Genomic DNA, 17,820 nt, shown 5'->3' with positions numbered 1-17,820 from the left:
AAGTAAAATTTGCCATTTGAGCACTTACTAACATGCCAGGCACTCAACTAAGGCCATTATATCCATGAAGTTATTCAACTCTCCAACTCACCTGGGAAATCAGCCGAGGCCAGAAACCCCTGGCAAAAAGGAATAAAACAGAGAGCCCAGCCTGGGCACTTCTCTCTAGCAACCCCCATGGATGTAAATCATGCCTTATTTTAGGGTATTCTCTGCCCTTGGACCCCTATTAAATACCTAAAGAACTCTTGATTGATGAAAGATCACATGAATGAATTTCTCTCTCTACTACAGAAAGCCAATGATCAAGTGAGGACGTCCCTCAAGGAAGTCAACAAAGATCATTGTACTGGGAATTAGGATGAGACGGCTAAGCACTGCCTCACCTGGAATGGAAAGGCAAATATTCCAGAAATGTGCTACTATGAGGAGTTGCTTAAACAAATCAAGGTCAGTCTCTCTCCCCACCCCTCCTTCTCTCTCAAAGCCACAAGAATGAATGAACCACAAATGTGGTCCAATTTGTCCTAGATAGGGTTCATGGCACACAGGACCCAAAATTCATCTTCAGTTATCTCATTCAATAGCATTTTACTCTCCTCAACCTAAGAAATGAGGAAAAGAAAGAGAAAGAAAGTGTCTTCATACCTCTGGATGTAAGCAAGGCAATGTTTCCAGAGGTCACCTCGGTGCTTCTCTCAGAGTCACTGGAGAGAAAGAAACTTTCTGATTCTGGAATATAAAAAAAGTTTGATAAAAGAGAGCTGCAAAAATAAGTGTTTGTGCCGAGTGGTGGGATCCAGGGCTATTTTTATACTTGTCTTTGCGCCTTTTTATATATTTCAGGTTTTCTTCAAGGATTGCAAGTAATTTTTTAGGATCAAGAAAACTACAAATGTCATAGTTTAAGGTGATTATTTTAAACACCAAAAACAATTAAAAATACATACAAAAATTGGCTGGTTTATGGTTCATGAACTTTAGGTGACAACCCAGAGTATAACAGAATTAGCTGATTCAATATTATAAAGCTATTTAAATTATCCAGGCCTTACTGAGGCAGCTGAGACAGCTAAGAAAGCCTTCACACTATCTCTTAATGAGTTTCCAACAGCATTACCTTGGTATCAGAGGTTGAAACATGGTGGGCACTTTGATAAGCCCTATAAGTAATGAAGCTAGTAAGTCAGTGAGGGTCCAAGATGGAGGATCAAAAACGACTTGGGGGGGGAGGGGCAGGAAGGAAAGAAAAAGAAAAGAATGGAAGGGAGGGAGGAAGGGATTGAGAGAAGAAGGGAAGGAAAGAGGAAGGAAGAAACAAAGGTAGAACTAGTTCATCATCAAGGGATATTTTAAGGCATCTGGAGGCCTTTCCTCAACCAATCTCTAATGCCAAGGCAGAGACTTAACCCCTAGAAGAATAAAACTGGGGTCTGACCCCAGGTGACATATCCTAGCTGTTGCATAAATATCTCTAAGATTCTTGGAAGGTCAACTGGAGAACCAAAAAATCTGATTTTCAAAAAACAGAAAAAATAGGGGGCAAAAAAGGAAACCATAAAACAAAGAAAAGGAACAGATTGATGAAACCACATCCTCACTCACACACACGCACATACATACAGTTATAAACTGAACTATATTCCCCAAAATTCATATGTTGAAATTCTAACCCCCAATACAGGAAATTGTGCCCTTATTTGGAGAAAGAAATAATTAAGTAAAATGAAGTTATATGGATGGACCCTAATTCAATATGACTGGTGTCCTTATGAGAAGATAAGATTAGGACAGAGACACAGAGGGAAGACCATGTGAAGACACAGAAAGAAGGTAGCCATTTATAAGCCAAGAAATCAGTCGTACTGACACCTTTGTCTCATACTTCTAGCCTCCAGAATTATGGGAAAATAAATTTCTGTTGTTTAAGCCCCCTGCTCTGTGGCATTTGTTATGACAACCCTAGCAAACCAGAATGCACACACACAAGGGCAAGTCTCTGAACTGCCCCATTCAGTAAAAGAACCCTGTTGCAAGGGACCCAAGATACATCTGACCAGCAGAAGGGAAAGAATGGCCAAATGTACCATGTACCTGTAGTGAAGGTGGGTGCTCCCATTGAAGGCTCAGTGGTCTCAAGAACTGGGGTTGCTTCAGGAAGAAAGGTTGATACTGTTGGGGGGCATGTGGTTGCCACAGCTGTGAGGGTAGTCTGAAGTGGTGTTCTGGTTGTGAGTTCAGGTGTAGTCACAGCTGTTGTTGGAAGCACAGCTATGGTTGTCGTCATGGCAGTAGTGGTTGTTGGGCTCTTGGTTGTTGGAGCTGTAACCGATATAAGATACATTGTACAAATATATGTGGGATCTGTCCATTTCTCTGTTTCTGCTGCCCTCACCTGGTCCACTGGCCTGGACCACTGGAATGCCCATGAAAGTTAGGTTTCTTGCCCCTACTCTTGACCTTTCCGATATGTTTTTTACACATTGGCTAGAACAATCTTTTAAAATGACAAATAATTATGTTGGTCCCCTGCTTAAAAGATTTTACTGGGTCCTCCTTGCCCTTGAGATAAAGGACCCAACCCCAAAGTTGGCCCACAAAAATTCCACTTGATCTGGCTCTTTCTTTACAATCTCAGGTCTCCACTTTACTCTTCTCACTTGTCTCCAGCCCACTGGCTTTTCTTCACCTCTCTAAACAGTGACCTCACACTGGAGGGACTTTGTACCTGTTGCTTCCGAGACTCTCTCTTCATTAGGCTGACTCCTACTGAACCCTCATGTCTCAGCTAAAAGGACACTGTTGTAAGGAGGTCACACGTATTCTGCAATCAATTAGGTTTCTGGGTTTTGCACTCTATACTTTACCTTCACTTTTATTTTATGATTATGGTTTAACACCTGCTTCTCCCACCAGACTGTAAGCTCCATAAGGGAAAATCTGCTATTTATTTTATTCTCTGCTACAAATCTAATACCTACCACAATGTTGGGCACATGGTAGATATTCCAAAAAGATTCCATAAGTGAGCAAATGAACAATTGCATCAAAAGTGAGCCCAAACATGAAATTTTAGTCAAGCAAGATGAAGAAGCTCAAGTTCTGTTGTACAACTCATACCTAAAGTTAACAATAATAAGTTGTATACTTGAAAATTTGTTAAGTGAGCAGAACTCACCATAGGTGCTCTTTCCACAATGAAATAAAATTAAAATCTGTAATAAAAATGAATCCAAGGTATTCAACATGGGATGAGAATGTAGTCTCTTTCATATATTAATGACAAGTTCATGCCGACACCACTCACCCCCTAACATTTGAGTTTGGGTTCATCAGCCACAGTTATTCTACATATGCTACCATCTCTTAAATATGTCAAATTTTGATTAACTCTAATAGATTTCAGTGAGCTTAGAAATGACCCATAGATACTGAGTGCAACAAGTATTTTATAAAATAATAGCTGGTTATATCAGGCTTGAAAGTAGAAGACTTGGATTAGCCTCATTTAACTTTAATAAAACTTCAGTAAATCAGAAAAATACCTTTTCTATCACAAAGTCACTTTTAAAGAAAAATATACTAAAGTATATGAAAGTTCTGAAATAAGAAGCATCCACATAAGTCATTCCCAAATTTTAGAGTGCATTGGTGTCACCTGAGAATTCTGTTAAACTTGTGGCTATAAGCATATGATCCTGCCTTCCAAGATGCCTACCCAGTCAGGAACAAAGCACAAGAATCCCCCATCTTTTTTTTTTAAGTTTATTTATTTATTTTGAGAGAGACGGAGAGAGTGTGAGTGGGGGAGGGGCAGAGAGAGAGAGAGAATCCCAAGCAGGCTCCATCCTGGCAGTGCAGAGCTGATGTAGGGTTTGAACTCACAAAACCATGAGATCATGACCTGAGCCAAAACCAAGAGTTGGACTTTCAGATGACTGAGCCACTGAGGTGCCCTGATAACCCTCCATCTTTGATGCAGTTTGAACATAGAGCTTACTCTGAGAGACACCATTCCCAACAAGCAGGAAAGGTGATTACTGTTAGCATAATTCAACCAGAGGCTGCCTTCTATGCAGCTCAAATCTTTAAGAATCCCACCATATTCCAGTTTCATCAAAAGCAACTGACAGTAACAGACGGAAAGGCCACCTGAAAACTGCTGTGATTGTCTCCAAGTCTCATGCCCTTTCCCCTTTGCTGGAAGTTGCAAACTTTGGCTTATGGGCTGAAGCTGACCCATGGACACATTTTATTTAATTTATATGGTATTTTTTAAAAAATCTTTGCCAACATATAAAAATCAATGTCATACACGTAAAAATTGCGAAATCTGAAAACACTGTGCACAAAGCAACAATCTCATAATAAGAAGCAGATGTCTTTTGCAGACTGACCCTCCAATTCACTGGTTCCCTTCCCATGCACCCCCCACCCATTCATTGCTGTGGTCTTCTTGGCCCCCATGGGTATTTGCTCCATACCGTGCCTCCTCTAGTCATAGCAACACATCTTAAAATTAATCTGCCCCCTCGTGCTTAAGCACCTACAGCCTCCCCAACACCACCCAGTACATCCATTCCCCATTAACTGTTGAATCTATCCTTCCACAGACACAAGCCCCTTCATGTACACACCTCTCCTCAGCTGCAGGCGAATGTTCTTTTTCACGTCATTGAACCAGCCAGGGACCTCTATGCGGCAGCAGTATACACTGTTGTCACCTTCGTTGGTGTTCAAGATGGTCAAGGAGACATCGCCTTGTCGGATATTGCCCTGAAGTTCATATTTTGATGACTTCCTGGACAACACCGTCATCCCATCAGTGTGGAGAAGCTCATTGTTGCACTTGGATTTGGGACATGGGCCCTTGCCCCAGCACATGCTGTTGCTGTTTTCAGACCAGGATGAGTACTTACAGGGCAAGGTCACCGACTGACCCAAAAACCCTCTCACAGTGTCTGGTGCAGCTAGAACTGTGAGGAAAGATGAGAAAAATTAAGGCTGTGCAGTACTAAAATCTCTCAAATATACTGCATGATCTTTGTGCAGCTAAATGCTTCCAGGAAGATGAGAAGAGTCATTATGTATATTTTTTAGCCTAAATTCTGATGTGCCCTTAGCCACTGCTGAGTCCCTAACTCCACACCCTTTTGTCTCCCAGTTACAGATAGCTGACCCACCTCATGGTCTGAACTCATCTCCATAACAAGCCCTTTTTGCTGATTTAAAAACTCTGTTCTTGAGTACCATTCCAATAAGCCAAAAACTTTTCCAATGAAAAATCCAACTCTTTAATCTAATTCCACTAACTCATGTAAACACATCCAGAACTAGCACTCTACCCAGTGTATCCTCAATAAACAGTGGCCATGTACTGCTGACCTGACTGCTTGGGACTCCCTCCATTTTCAAACCCAGAGAATGCTGTGGCAGTAAGATAGGCTGTTGAACTACGTTCCATTGTCCTTCTCTCCTTTCAGTACTGGATCTAGAAATTGATTGCTCTGGACCATTTATTTGTTGCTAGAGAACATGAAGTTAGGTGGAGTTTGAACACTTTTTTAATATTAAAACTGGAAAGAACCACAAGAATTAGAAAGAATGGCACCTATGCATAGAAAAATGCCAAGGGTTAGTTTTACTATATTAGTTGTGTGAGATGGAAGGTATCGCTATTTCTGAAATGAAGCAGTCCTATTTCCCAGCTTTGCCTGCTCATCAGCATGACCTGGGGAAGGTGTTGAAAGTGCAAATTTTATTGCCCAACCCTGAATCAGAATGTTTGAAGCCAAGGCCCATGGAAATTCTCCAGGTCATTCTGATATCACTTGCTAGTCACCCAGGATTTGAGGACCAGTGGACAAGCTCTTCTAAGATTACTTCCATCACTAAGAATCTGCGAAACATTTTCACTGCTGCAAATGTTAAGCCCACTGGGTTAATTGAGCATCAACAATTGTTCTAACGATTGCTGGTTCTAACCCTCCACTCCCAAAAAATGCTACTGAAGACAGGCTGAAGCTCCAGATCATCAGGACTCCACCTGCTTTCTCTAGGGTACGTAGGTCCTGCTTTGTTTTCTCCAAGGTACCTTCCTGTGAGATTCTACATTCACTGACTTTGTTGGCCCATTGGGCTAAGTTGTATAGCACATGGCCAAGAGTACCAGGTTCCTCTCTGACCCAGGTATCAGGAATGTCCCCATAACCCTCTCTAAAATAAGGTAAGCACAAACCAAATTCAGACACGCCCTGAAATTTCAGACCCTGAAATCACAGTTTATTCATTTCATTGTAGTAGGAATGTTTCAGTGACCATAAATGCTCTAGAAGTCCATTTAGCCTACCATGAAACAAGGAAAAATAAATACATAAGAAATTCACTGTCATCACCTTCAGTTCTATTACCAACAGAACATATGCACCTAAAACTAGCAACTTTCTCAATATGAGCTTATTCCTATGAATGTTTGGAAAATTAATTAAAAATATATGCAGGAATTATTTCTGCTGGAGATTAAACAGTTTGTTTTTCCAGTATCATACTATAGAAAGAAGCATCCTGCTACTCAGTAAGAAAACACCCAATATAAACATTGACAGAAGACATAACAGGCATAGATAAAGAAATACAAGAAGCCAGTAAATTTCATCTGTAAGACTGGCAAAAATTTAGAATGCCAATAATATCAAAGTTGGCCAGACAGGGACTCAGGAAATGACATAGACTATTGGAGTACATGAATGAAATGGGAGTTTAATTGGTATAGCCACACTGTGAGGCAATTTGGCAGTTTCCATTAATATCGAGCATGCGTGTATCCTAGCTAAGCCTTAGCAATTCCGTGCTTTGTTATCTACCCTACAAAAAGACATGTGCACAGGGAAATCTGTTTGCAAAAGTTTGCTGCAGCTTTCATACATATGTGAATGAAGTGAACAATGTATGTGGGGAACAGCAAAACTATGGCATATGCATTCCCTGTAAACATAATGAATCATTCATTCCATGCAATCATTCCAAGGTTATTAGAAGTAAATCTTTATCAGTTGACCTGAAAACTCCAAGCCTTATTAATGTAGGAAAAGGACAAATTCAAAACAACACATAAAATACAAAACCATCTTATAAAACAAATAAAACAGTTTGCATTTTTTTTTTTTTTGTCTGTGGGCACAGACATATGAAGGTATATGCATAGAAAAGTGTCTGGTGGGATATACACCCAACTCACTGTTCCAGTCGCCTTTGCCATCAGAGGAAAGGAACTGGAGAAGGAGGGAGTAGTCAAAGGGATTTTAGCTTTATGATGCTGTTATTTTTTTCACCTGGGGTGTTGGGGTGTTTCTGTATTACTGACTGGATTAAAAATTAATATTTAAAAAAAGGAAGCAGGCAATTTGGTGTGGCAGAAAAACACCCATTAAGCTACAGCGTAAACTTCATTCTGCTAGTTACTGCTTTTGTGTTCTTGGGGGAAAGCCACAATAATCCTGACCTCATTATCATTGAAAGCAAGGGGGATATATGATACTTGCTTCAGAAGTATTTTGGAGGTTTATATGCAATGAAGTATCAAATGCCACATGAAATTAATAAAGTATTAGTACAAGTAACCAAGCATTTCAGAATTTAGAAATAGGACAAGAAGCTCTTCCCTGCTGGTACAAAAGTATCTTGGAGCAGAAGAATCACTGATAATCAAATTCCCTTTTTGGGAATTACCTAGGACGGTAGGTACAACCTAGGTTCTGTTGCCAGCTTTGTTCCTTCTCCAGGTGGTGACCTCAGGAAAGGCCCCTTCCCCAGTCAGGGTCTCATTTTCACTATTTACTGAGGAAAGGGTTTCATTCTGCATCTTTTAAGAGCATATCCAGTCCTGATTGATCCTTGCTGATTCTGAGCAATCACTCTCTTCTAAATTGGTCACTTTAGAAAAAGTACAAATGAAAAATGAACAAAAGACAGTTCTCTAGGTGCTGCTTCCTTCACATAGGATTGGAGAAGCCTACCCCATCAGTGTCCAGCCAGGAGCGGGAACATAGACTCCAGCAACCTTCAACACAACGTAAACCTCCACACCTCAACTACTCAGGACAAGATAAAGACCACTGAAAACACTGATAAAGAAAGTGACAGGGATTGCCTTCATTCCATTAATTCCTACAGAGTATCTAGGAAGAGAGGCAGTTAAATGATCAATTACTACAGGGTGACAAGTTCTCTGATGGATGACTTCATGGAAGATAGGAATTCATAGCAGAAACACCTCAGCCCGTCCAGAGGCTCAGAGTGCTCAGGAAAAGCCTGACTTGGGTGGAGACCTGATAATGCATGTAGTTACCGAGAAAAGAAAGGCAGGATGAAAAACAGCATGGCAAAGGTTTGAAGGGTAGAGAGAACACATTTGTTTTCCTTGGAATGGAAGTGCTTTTGCGGGCAGCACACTTGAGAGATCATTTGCAAATAGCTACTAACTTTGAAAACTGTTAGGGATATTAGATACTGTCTAGTTCTAGAATCATGGATTGTTCAAACTGGTCTTATCTGGCTCCCTCATTTCATACATAGAAGAGCCAGAGCAATTTAGACATGTTTCCATTGTTAATGACTAGTGACTGAGACCACTGCAGCTGAGTGAGGAGCATTTTGCCCAAGGCTGCCAGGACACAGAAGTCTAAACTGGCCCAGAATGAGTGTGTACACTTGCATCACCCAAAACTTGGACACAACAAACCTCACCTTCTGGTGAGGGATGAAGCGTCATACCCAGCAAAAGAAGACAAACAAAAAGCAAACCAAAACCACTGAAAATAAAGAGGAAAATACAATTATAATAAGAGCTCTGCAGAAGAATTCCCCTGGCTCCAACTATGCTAATAACACCTGCAGAGGAAATTTCTTTTCCCCATTTCATCTGACCCTTTATTTTGTGTTTCTTCTTAAGTTGTCATTTCTGATTTGAATACAAATTAGCCCACTGTAAAACTCTAAAACCAGTCTCAGGATAAAACCCTATGTAACTAGAAAGGCAGAGACCCTCCAAAGAAAAAAATCTGGAAGGAATCAAGAATGAAGCAGGCTTCTGCTCTACTGAGGCCTGATCGGTTGTGAAAATCTATCACAGGATGCCAAGCTCTCCAGGGACTCCTGCATGGAAGGATTCAGAACACTTACTCAGAGAAAGCCGCCCAAGTTCAATCAGCAGCCAGAGAATAAGAGGCCCTTTGGACATTTTGACTGTTGGCAGGCCCCAGGAGTCAGTCTGTCTGTCCAAAGTCCATTTCTTATACTCTGGTTAGTGCTGACAGGGCAGGACCTTTTAGTTTCATTTCTCTTTCTGCCTCATAACCTTCCCTTTCCTCCCTCCTGAATAGTCTCCCTCAAGAGATGTATGATAAAATGTGCTGAGCTCTTTCTCCTGACCACCAGTGTATGTGGAAATGTGTGGACTGATAGTGAGGTTGCACCTGTATTCCTTTGTCCATACATATCAAAGGATTTCCTACCCTGTGTGTTAGCATCCATGCATGTGCTTGTGTGTATGTGCATGTGTAAGCTGTGAATGAGCTACAGTCCTTCCCACTCCTGTGCAGCTTGTAGTAAAATGCAATGAACTCACCTCATTGGCTTCTATTTAAACATGGACTCCTCATAGGGGCCAAAGAAAAGTTAGACTGGAAATGGGCTCTGCTCCCTTTACCTGGTTCACCTGGTTCTCCATCACCTGGAACTTTAGCCCCTTTACTCTGATAACTGGCAAACAAAAGCAATCAACCATCACATAAGACAAAATCACCATTAGAATTTACTAGACAAGGAAAGAAGAATTCAATAGAGGAAGCATAGGACATGCTCAGGTAACAAACAAGCCCAAGGTCAAGACCCAGTTCTACCAGTTTTTAGTGAAGTCTTCATCACCTAATGATGAAGAGCATAAAAGATAGCTCATGAACCAGACTATAAGGCTTGGGTGAGATGATAGACCTCTGGACTCTATAGCTTCAGTGATCTATCCAAGACCACAGAACCAGTTAGAGGAGGAATCAAATCAAACAGATATGTTTTCTAACATAGATTTAGGTCATCATCATTGGTTACTGAATGTTTAGTTATATTCCAGGCACTCTACTACATGATACAGATGTATTATTTAATTCTCACAACACTAAGAAATAGGTATTTTTTCCCATTTAACAGACGAGGGAATGGAGGCTTAAGGGGGCTACATAAATGACATTGACAGTCAAGAAGGTGAAAACATGACTCAAGCCCAAGTGTCCCTGATCCCAAAATCCATGCTCTTGATCATGACACCCTCCTTCAACCTGTGGTCCTTAGGGAACCACAGCTATGAGACACACCATACTAGTGGCGGCCAAATTATACCCAGCTCCAGAAAGGGAATTTAAGGATGCACAAATGCTCTAGATTTAAGAAAAAAATCCTCATTTGATTGTAACCAGCCAAATGAGTCTCAGACCTTCTACATTGCTCATAGTAAAAGTATTGGTGAACATACAATACTGGATGAGTCTCTGCACTCAGAGAATCTAGTAAAACAGGGGGAAGGGATGAAAATAGAAGGATTCAGAGAAAATGTTCCCACTGACTACCCACTGAACTGTGGGATCCTCTTCCTAGGAAGCTGGGAGAGTTAGTCTCTGGACAAATAGGATAGCCCTAATAAAACACTTACAGATATTGATATTTAGGTGCTCCCCGTTAATACCAACACAATTCCCCTTCAATAAAGCTACCAGTTCATGAGCCTCAGTCATGTATGCAGCATTTCTAATTAGTTTTTAGTGTGTCTTTTAAATATGAATAGGCAACTAAGGATCAGAGACATTTGGGGAAATATTCAATATGAAAAAGATACAAAGACAACACCCAAGATGACTTTGTACTCACATGTCTAGGAAATTGATGGGATGACTAGAAGACCTAGTGGCTGGACAGGTACCCCTGTGCCTCCACATGGCCTTTCCACAGGCATCTTGGGCTTCCTTCAGTATAGCAGTCTCAAAGTAAATGAGTTTCTTACACAGTATATGGTTTTCTCAAAAGTGAGCATTCCTCAGGGCTCCTGGGTGGCTCAGTCGGTTGAGTGTTTGACTTCAGCTCAGGTCATGATCTCACAGTCCGTGAGTTCGAGCCCCATGTCAGGCTCTGTGCTGACAGCTCAGAGCCTGGAGCCTGCTTCGGATTCTGTGTCTCCCTCTCTCTGACCCTCCCCCATTCATGCTCTGTCTCTCTCTGTCTCAAAAATAAATAAAAACATTTAAAAAAAAAAAGTGAGCATTCTGACAGACTCAGGAAGAACGGGTAAAGGTTATGACCTAAACTGATATGTGATTCAGTATTATTTCCACTGCATTCTATTGGTCAAGAAGAAGGCCATCCCAGGGGTGCCTGGGTGGCTTGGTTGGTTAAGCATCCAACTCTTGATTTCAGCTCAGGTCATGATATGAGATTGAGCCCTGCATAGGGCCCTGTGCTGAAAGTGCAGAATCTGCTTGGGATTCTCTCTCTCTATCCCTACACCTCCCCTGCTCCTCCACTCACATGCACTCTGTATCAAATAAATAAACATTTAAAAAAATAGAAGGCCATCCTGGATTCAAGTAGAAGGAACAATACAAGGGTGCAAATAGCAGGAAGTTCATTGGAGGTGAAGGGGAAGCATCTTTGCAGACTTGTTACCACAACAAGCAAACCTGGAGCAAAAGGACAGAGGAGTAAGGCTGGCGGTGGTAGTGGTGAGTGTAACTGATAGATTATCTCATGCATTTAGGTATTTTGAAAATAGATCAAGTCGGTCTTTGATAGAAAGGGCTTCAATCATTTAAGATGAATTTTGATAAACACTTGGGAAATTAAGAAAAGGAAAACAGTAGACAATTATTACAATCAGGAAACACTAAATATTGTACATGAAAGAATATGAAATTACAGTACATTTGCTCAATTGGAAAGATAGTTGTACAGTCATGATAATGTAAACTCTAGCTACTAGTTTAACATAAAATTGTGATAGAAGTATATTGGGAAGATGGGCAGAGAGGAAGGGGAATGGGGGTACTCACCCTTCAGGAGGTCAATAGACGGTAATCAAAATGGCCAATCAAACAGTAACAGTAAAAGCACATTATTAGTATTATGGAAGGAAAAAAAACCAGAAGAAAATAACTCAAAAGAGTTTACATTTTAGGGAAGGAATAGGAAAGGTATTGGCTGTTTTTTTTAGTTATAAGCCTTTTATAATAATTTTACTTTAAAAAATGTGTATATTAAGCACATCTCACATCTAGATCTTAGTTTCTAAATACCACTCACCAATAAAAGGAACCAGGCTCCTTGGAGAAATGTCTGGTTCTAGGACTGGGGCAGGAAATACTTAAAATGAGTCTGGAGCATCTTGTGCTAAAAAGTCTGAAAGTGCTCAAAAAGTAAATAAAAAGTAAAATCCACAATGATGTGATTGTTAAATGGACACAGGAGGCAACCAAAAAAGCTACCAATGACCAAAGCAGGAACAACCCAAGCAACAAAATAAACTAGAACTGGATTATAGCCCAAAGTATAAAATAAATGTCGATACTGATACAGTGATCAAATCAATAAATAAGCGAGGAAGGAGAGACAAATCTTCTGTCCAAAAACATTCCAAATAATTTATGTAGTTACTTCCTCCTCAAAGGAAAGGTAGAACATAACTCCTATCCTTAATTGTAGGCTGAACACAGTGACTTCCTTCCCAAACTTCCAGTAAAGACAGTAAGAACAACAACTAACTTTACAGTGGAGAGATCTGGCAAACACTACCTCTTGCAGGTGATCAAGGCCAGCATCAACAGAGACAAGTCATGTTGATGGTTTGCACCCTTGACATGATGTGGTATAAATGATACTTTACCCGTGTGGTAAATTCTTCTTCCCAAGAAACATCATCCCAGTACAATCATGAGAAAACCATCAAACAAAGCAAAACTGAGGCAGATTCTACAACATATTTGACAAATACTTGTCAAAATGTCCAATGTCATGGGGCTCCTGGGTGGCTCAGTCATTTAAGCATCCAACTCTTGATTTCAGCTCAGATCATGATCTCACAGTTTGTGAGATTGAGCCACATGTTGGGCTCTGAGTTGATAGCACAGAGCCTGCTTGGGATTCTGTTACTCCCCCTCTCTCTCCATCCCTTCCCTACTCTCTCCTGTGCATGCTCTCTCTCTTTCTCTCTCTTTCTCTTTCAAAATAAATTTTAAAAATCTTAAAAAAATCTGCCAAGGTCATTAAAAAACCAAGGGAAAATCTGAAAAAATGTTACAGCCAAGAGGAACCTCAGGAGACATGACAACTAAATGTAATGTGGTATCCTAAATAGGCTCCTGGAAGAGAAAAAGGCCTATAGGTGAAAATTAAGAAAATTTTGGACTTTGGTCAATAGTATTAATAGTATTAATATTGGCTTATTAACTGTTACAAGTATACCATTACCATAATGTAAGATGTTAATAATAGGGGAAACTAAGTGTGGGGTGTATGGGAACTATCTGTACAATCTTCATCATTTTTCTGTAAACCTAAGGCTATTCTAAAATAAAGCATTTTGAATGCACATATGCTTTTATTTTAGAAATGCAAATTTTAATAATAATTTAGTATCTGTAAGGGGTCACACACTGGAACGAGAGGCTAAGCTTGGTTATCCTCTCTTCCTAAGTTAGGGTCCCTAGACGGTCTTCATCCTAATATTGGATGCTCAATTTGTATTACTGTATTAAAGTATATTATTCTTCAGAGAGGGCCATAGCAGTTTTAGGTAATTCATGTCTTTACCACCTTCTTCTACATATGGAGGTTTGCACCTGGAGAGCTGGTCCTCCCTCATTTTTAGTCAGTGCAGTTTAGATGGTATTGATTTCATTCATGGCCATGGTGTTTGGATCAAGGATGAACAATTGATCTGAATAAAGCCAAGGATACACAACCTTGACACATTTACTAGAATTTTTGAGTTCTAGTTCCCTATTTTCCACTGATTTTTCAGCTATAAGGATATGGGCCTGGATCCAAAGTTATCCATTATGCCACTAATGGGTGAAGCCTGCCTGATGAGAGAACCAATTAGGCAGAAGGCAAGTGGAGAAATAGAGAATCCTAGGTCCTTGACAAGGTTTGAACCTCTGAAACAAGACACGTCAATGTGCCAACAAATGTCCTTTTGAAATAAAGTCGGTTTGTGTGGGGTCTTCAGTCATTTGAAATCAAAAGACCTATGTTCTTAAATCTAGAAGAACTTCTATATCATGGTAATTCAGATGGATGGCTAAGGTTTTTCCAATCATAAGAGTTTACACAATTATCTGGCTCAACTATGTGCTTCACCAAATACCTGCTTTCACCCTGACCTTTCAATCATTCAGCAAGTGGCTTGTCAATCTATTTACTTTTGGCGTGTGGAATTCTGCTAGGTTCTGGGGATAAAGACAAATAAGGCATAGATCCTACTCTTAAGAATATGACAGTTTCAAATTTTAAGCAGAGGAGGTATTATTTAAATTACTACTTAAAGATAAGGCTGTTGGAAGCCAAAAGATAAAAGACTGTTAAGTGATATGAAGAAAACAGAACCCATGTTTTCTAATAAAGAGTTCTTTGTGGTAAACAATACTTCCTTTATGGTAAGTGAAGTTAAATGTAATCCCACTCATTCATTTTTATTTGTTCATTTCTTCATCAGTTATAGAAGAGGTCAGCAAACTATTGCCCATTGACCAGATCCCACCCACCACCCATCTTTGTAAATAAAGTTATATTGCAACACTGCCATGCCCATATGTTTACATATTGTTTGTGGCTGCTTTCACGCTACAATGGCAGAGTTGAGTAAATGCAACAGATACTGTATTGCCCACAAAGCTAAAAATATTTACCATCTGGTCTTAACAGAAAGAGTTCACCAACCTTTGGACTATATATGGAATTCATGCTATGTGCCATGTACTGTGCTAAACACTGAGACAGCAGTATGAGACCAGCCACTCTTATCCTCAATAAGTTCACAAGCTGGTGCTTCCTACTGGCAGACAAGCAAGTTAATAGACAATATAGCACGGTGTGATAAGGAAAGGACAGAAGAGTAAGGGAGTGTTGATAAAAGATCCCTAGCCCAGTCTTGAAGATGGAAAAAGAGAGTCAAGAACACTTTTTAAATATAGACCTCAAGGATATTGGAGAGGATTGGGGCAGCATAGAAAAGAATTTCCAGCAGGACAAAGAACATGTAAAAGCTCAGTGACTATAACAGCGAGGCATTTTAGACTAACTGAAGAATTTAAGCTTCACAGGTCTTTATCATAGTATTTAAAAGTAAATGTAAAACTTAAATGCTCTGACCTAAATAAATAAATAAATAAATAAATAAATAAATAAACGAACAGATAAAATAAAACAGGGCTATGTGTAGACTAACACTGAGACAATGTAGTGATCTGAGGATTATGATTGGTGTGTGTGTGTAAATTTCTCTATGGCTGGACCTCAAATCAGGAGGGAAGAAGTGCAAATGAGGGGACTGGGACACAGGCCAAGGGCAGATCATAAAAGACCTGATAAGCCACATGAAGGAGGGCACTGTCTGAGGGCCAAGAGGAATCCATCTTTTGTGGATGATTACTGAGCCTGTTAGTAAAACCTATAAAAGAAAGCATTCCACAAACAGGAGCATTTTCATTAAAATGTGCCTAGAACTAAGTTGTCACATCTCTAAATCTCCTCCAGCTTTGGCAATTTATGACTACGTATTCTGTTAGGTCAGGAAATGACTTCAACCTGGGAAAGGATATTTTCTGAGTTCTTTTATTGAGGTAGAAGGACAGCCTCTCTTGCTCATTGTCAACCATGGGAGCCTATTTAGCAAGCTTCTTCTCACTCTATGACCCCTGCATCAACTTCTTTATTTTCTATGGGATGGGAAATCGCACTGCCTGGGTTCCATCTTGACCACATACTAGTTGTATGGCTATGAACAATTTACTCAATGTCTCTGTGCTCAATTAACCTTCTATAAAATAGAGATGGTAGTATGTATATCTTGGATTACTATGAGCACTAAATGAGATGGGCTATGGAAAGCATTTAGCAGAGTACCATGCAGATAGTGAACCCCCCAAAATATTAGTTATTATTCAAGTAGTTATTAGGCAGGTAGAGTTAGAAGAACACAAAAGACAGAATGACCTATTGTAGTGGATATATCTTGTTGTTGCCTGTTCAACATCCCTTCCTTTTTGGAACCAACCCTTTTTTAATCTATATGAATCCAGTCTGGTATATGATTAGGATGGGCATATGCCTTAGGTATAGCCATTAATTTTAACTGATTACCTTGTGGGGACTGATATAAGGCAAAGAAAATAGACTGGTTTGCTTGTCAAAGCTGATTCAGTCAGAGACATGCAGATCCATGGAATCTTGAAATCTTGGGGGAAAAAAAAGGCAAGTAAAGAAAGGATCACTAATTTACTCATCATTCTAAAGCTTGATATGTGTGGTCACACCTCAGCTTTCATACTTCCTTCCAAGTAGTCAGTTCTACTTCTGTACAGTCCTAGTTGTTAGGGAAATAAAAAGGAATTAATATTCACTAAATTGTGGCTATGTGCTAAGCACTGTGCTGGGTGTTGTTCACACATAATCCCAACAAATATAAAAAATATATTTTTTGAACTACAAGGAAAAAGGGATTAAAATACAGCTCTTCTTGTCTAGTATGTTAGTTAGAACTTATTTGAGGACAAGAAGAGAGGTTCACTAATATTGCTCCAAGGAAGAAGTAACTCACAACAAGAGCACACATGGTCTGGAATCAATACCCCATTAGGAATCTCCAAGGCATCACTTTCTCTGCTCTTCTTTTAGGTATCTCTGCCTCTCTCTGAAACTCTCCCCATGACCAACTTCCTCATGATTTCAACTTGCTCATGGTACGTATTATACAACCCAGCCCCAAATCCTTTCAGCTCAACTCTCAACTCAGCTCTCTGAGCTCACTGACTTATTCTCTCAATTCTAAATTCCAAATTCTTGAAAGAGAACTCCAGTCCCTTCAGTTCTCATTTTCTATGGTAGGCCCAGGCTATAGTTCAGAGGCAGATCGGTAGTTGGCTATCCTAGGATCAGCCTTGTCCATGAGGGGAAAGGGTCCACTGTGCAGAACTCAATCATTCCATTTGTAATTTAGGAAATTGGAGCTATGGATGGGGTACAGTCCCTCAGAAGTGGCTGGGGTAGACAGGCAAAGACTAAGAACTCTAATACAAATAAGAATTTGTGTATTAGTTGGTCACCAAAATAGTCCATTGAATCACCTGGGAATCCATTCAACTGTGCATAACAGAAATTCCAATCAACAGAAGCCTAAATATTTAAGGTGCTTGTTTTTCTTCTCATAACAAGAAGTCTGGATGTAGGCAACCCAAGAATTCAAAAATATCTCAAGGACTTAGGCCCATGTTGTTTGTCACAACAAGGTCATGGAAGGGTTAATATACTTCCAAACATCGAATTCATCTTTGGGAAAGGGAAAGGAGAGTCATAGTGGCTTTCAAATCATCATTCCTTGACTTTTATTTGGAAAGGAATGCTCTTCTAGGCAAATTCCCCTTATAACTTATTATCCAGAATGAGATCACCAGTCAACACTCAAATCTACCCTATTACATATTTATGACTGGTTTCAACCAATTAGGGCCATCTGCTGAGCTTCTGGTAGGGACCTAAGGTCTCTGAAATCAAGAAATTGAATAT

At 40.0% G+C, this 17,820-nt stretch overlaps 1 protein-coding gene across 3 annotated transcripts in view; it reads right to left on the bottom strand.

Moving 5' to 3' along the window:
• TIMD4 (T cell immunoglobulin and mucin domain containing 4) overlaps positions 1-17,030 on the bottom strand; it is a 39,670-nt gene extending 22,640 nt beyond the window's left edge. For 2 of the 3 annotated variants that reach the window (XM_053199764.1, XM_053199766.1), the window contains exons 1-4: positions 9,181-9,311; positions 4,638-4,976; positions 2,095-2,322; positions 649-732 (exon numbers count right to left, since the gene is read on the bottom strand). In XM_053199764.1, the coding sequence (XP_053055739.1) occupies positions 649-732; positions 2,095-2,322; positions 4,638-4,976; positions 9,181-9,238 (709 nt within the window). In that variant the 5' untranslated portion in view covers positions 9,239-9,311. Of the gene's footprint in view, positions 1-648; positions 733-2,094; positions 2,323-4,637; positions 4,977-9,180; positions 9,312-16,855 lie in introns of those variants that run through there. The other variant, XM_053199765.1, reaches the window with a different exon arrangement.
• Positions 17,031-17,820: the final 790 nt, after the last annotated feature.

Source organism: Acinonyx jubatus, chromosome A1, assembly GCF_027475565.1.
Source record: "Acinonyx jubatus isolate Ajub_Pintada_27869175 chromosome A1, VMU_Ajub_asm_v1.0, whole genome shotgun sequence".
NCBI classification, from domain to species: Eukaryota; Metazoa; Chordata; class Mammalia; order Carnivora; family Felidae; genus Acinonyx; species Acinonyx jubatus.
The sequence above is the reverse complement of the archived record's forward strand: the minus strand, read 5'-3'. Positions and strand labels throughout refer to the sequence as shown.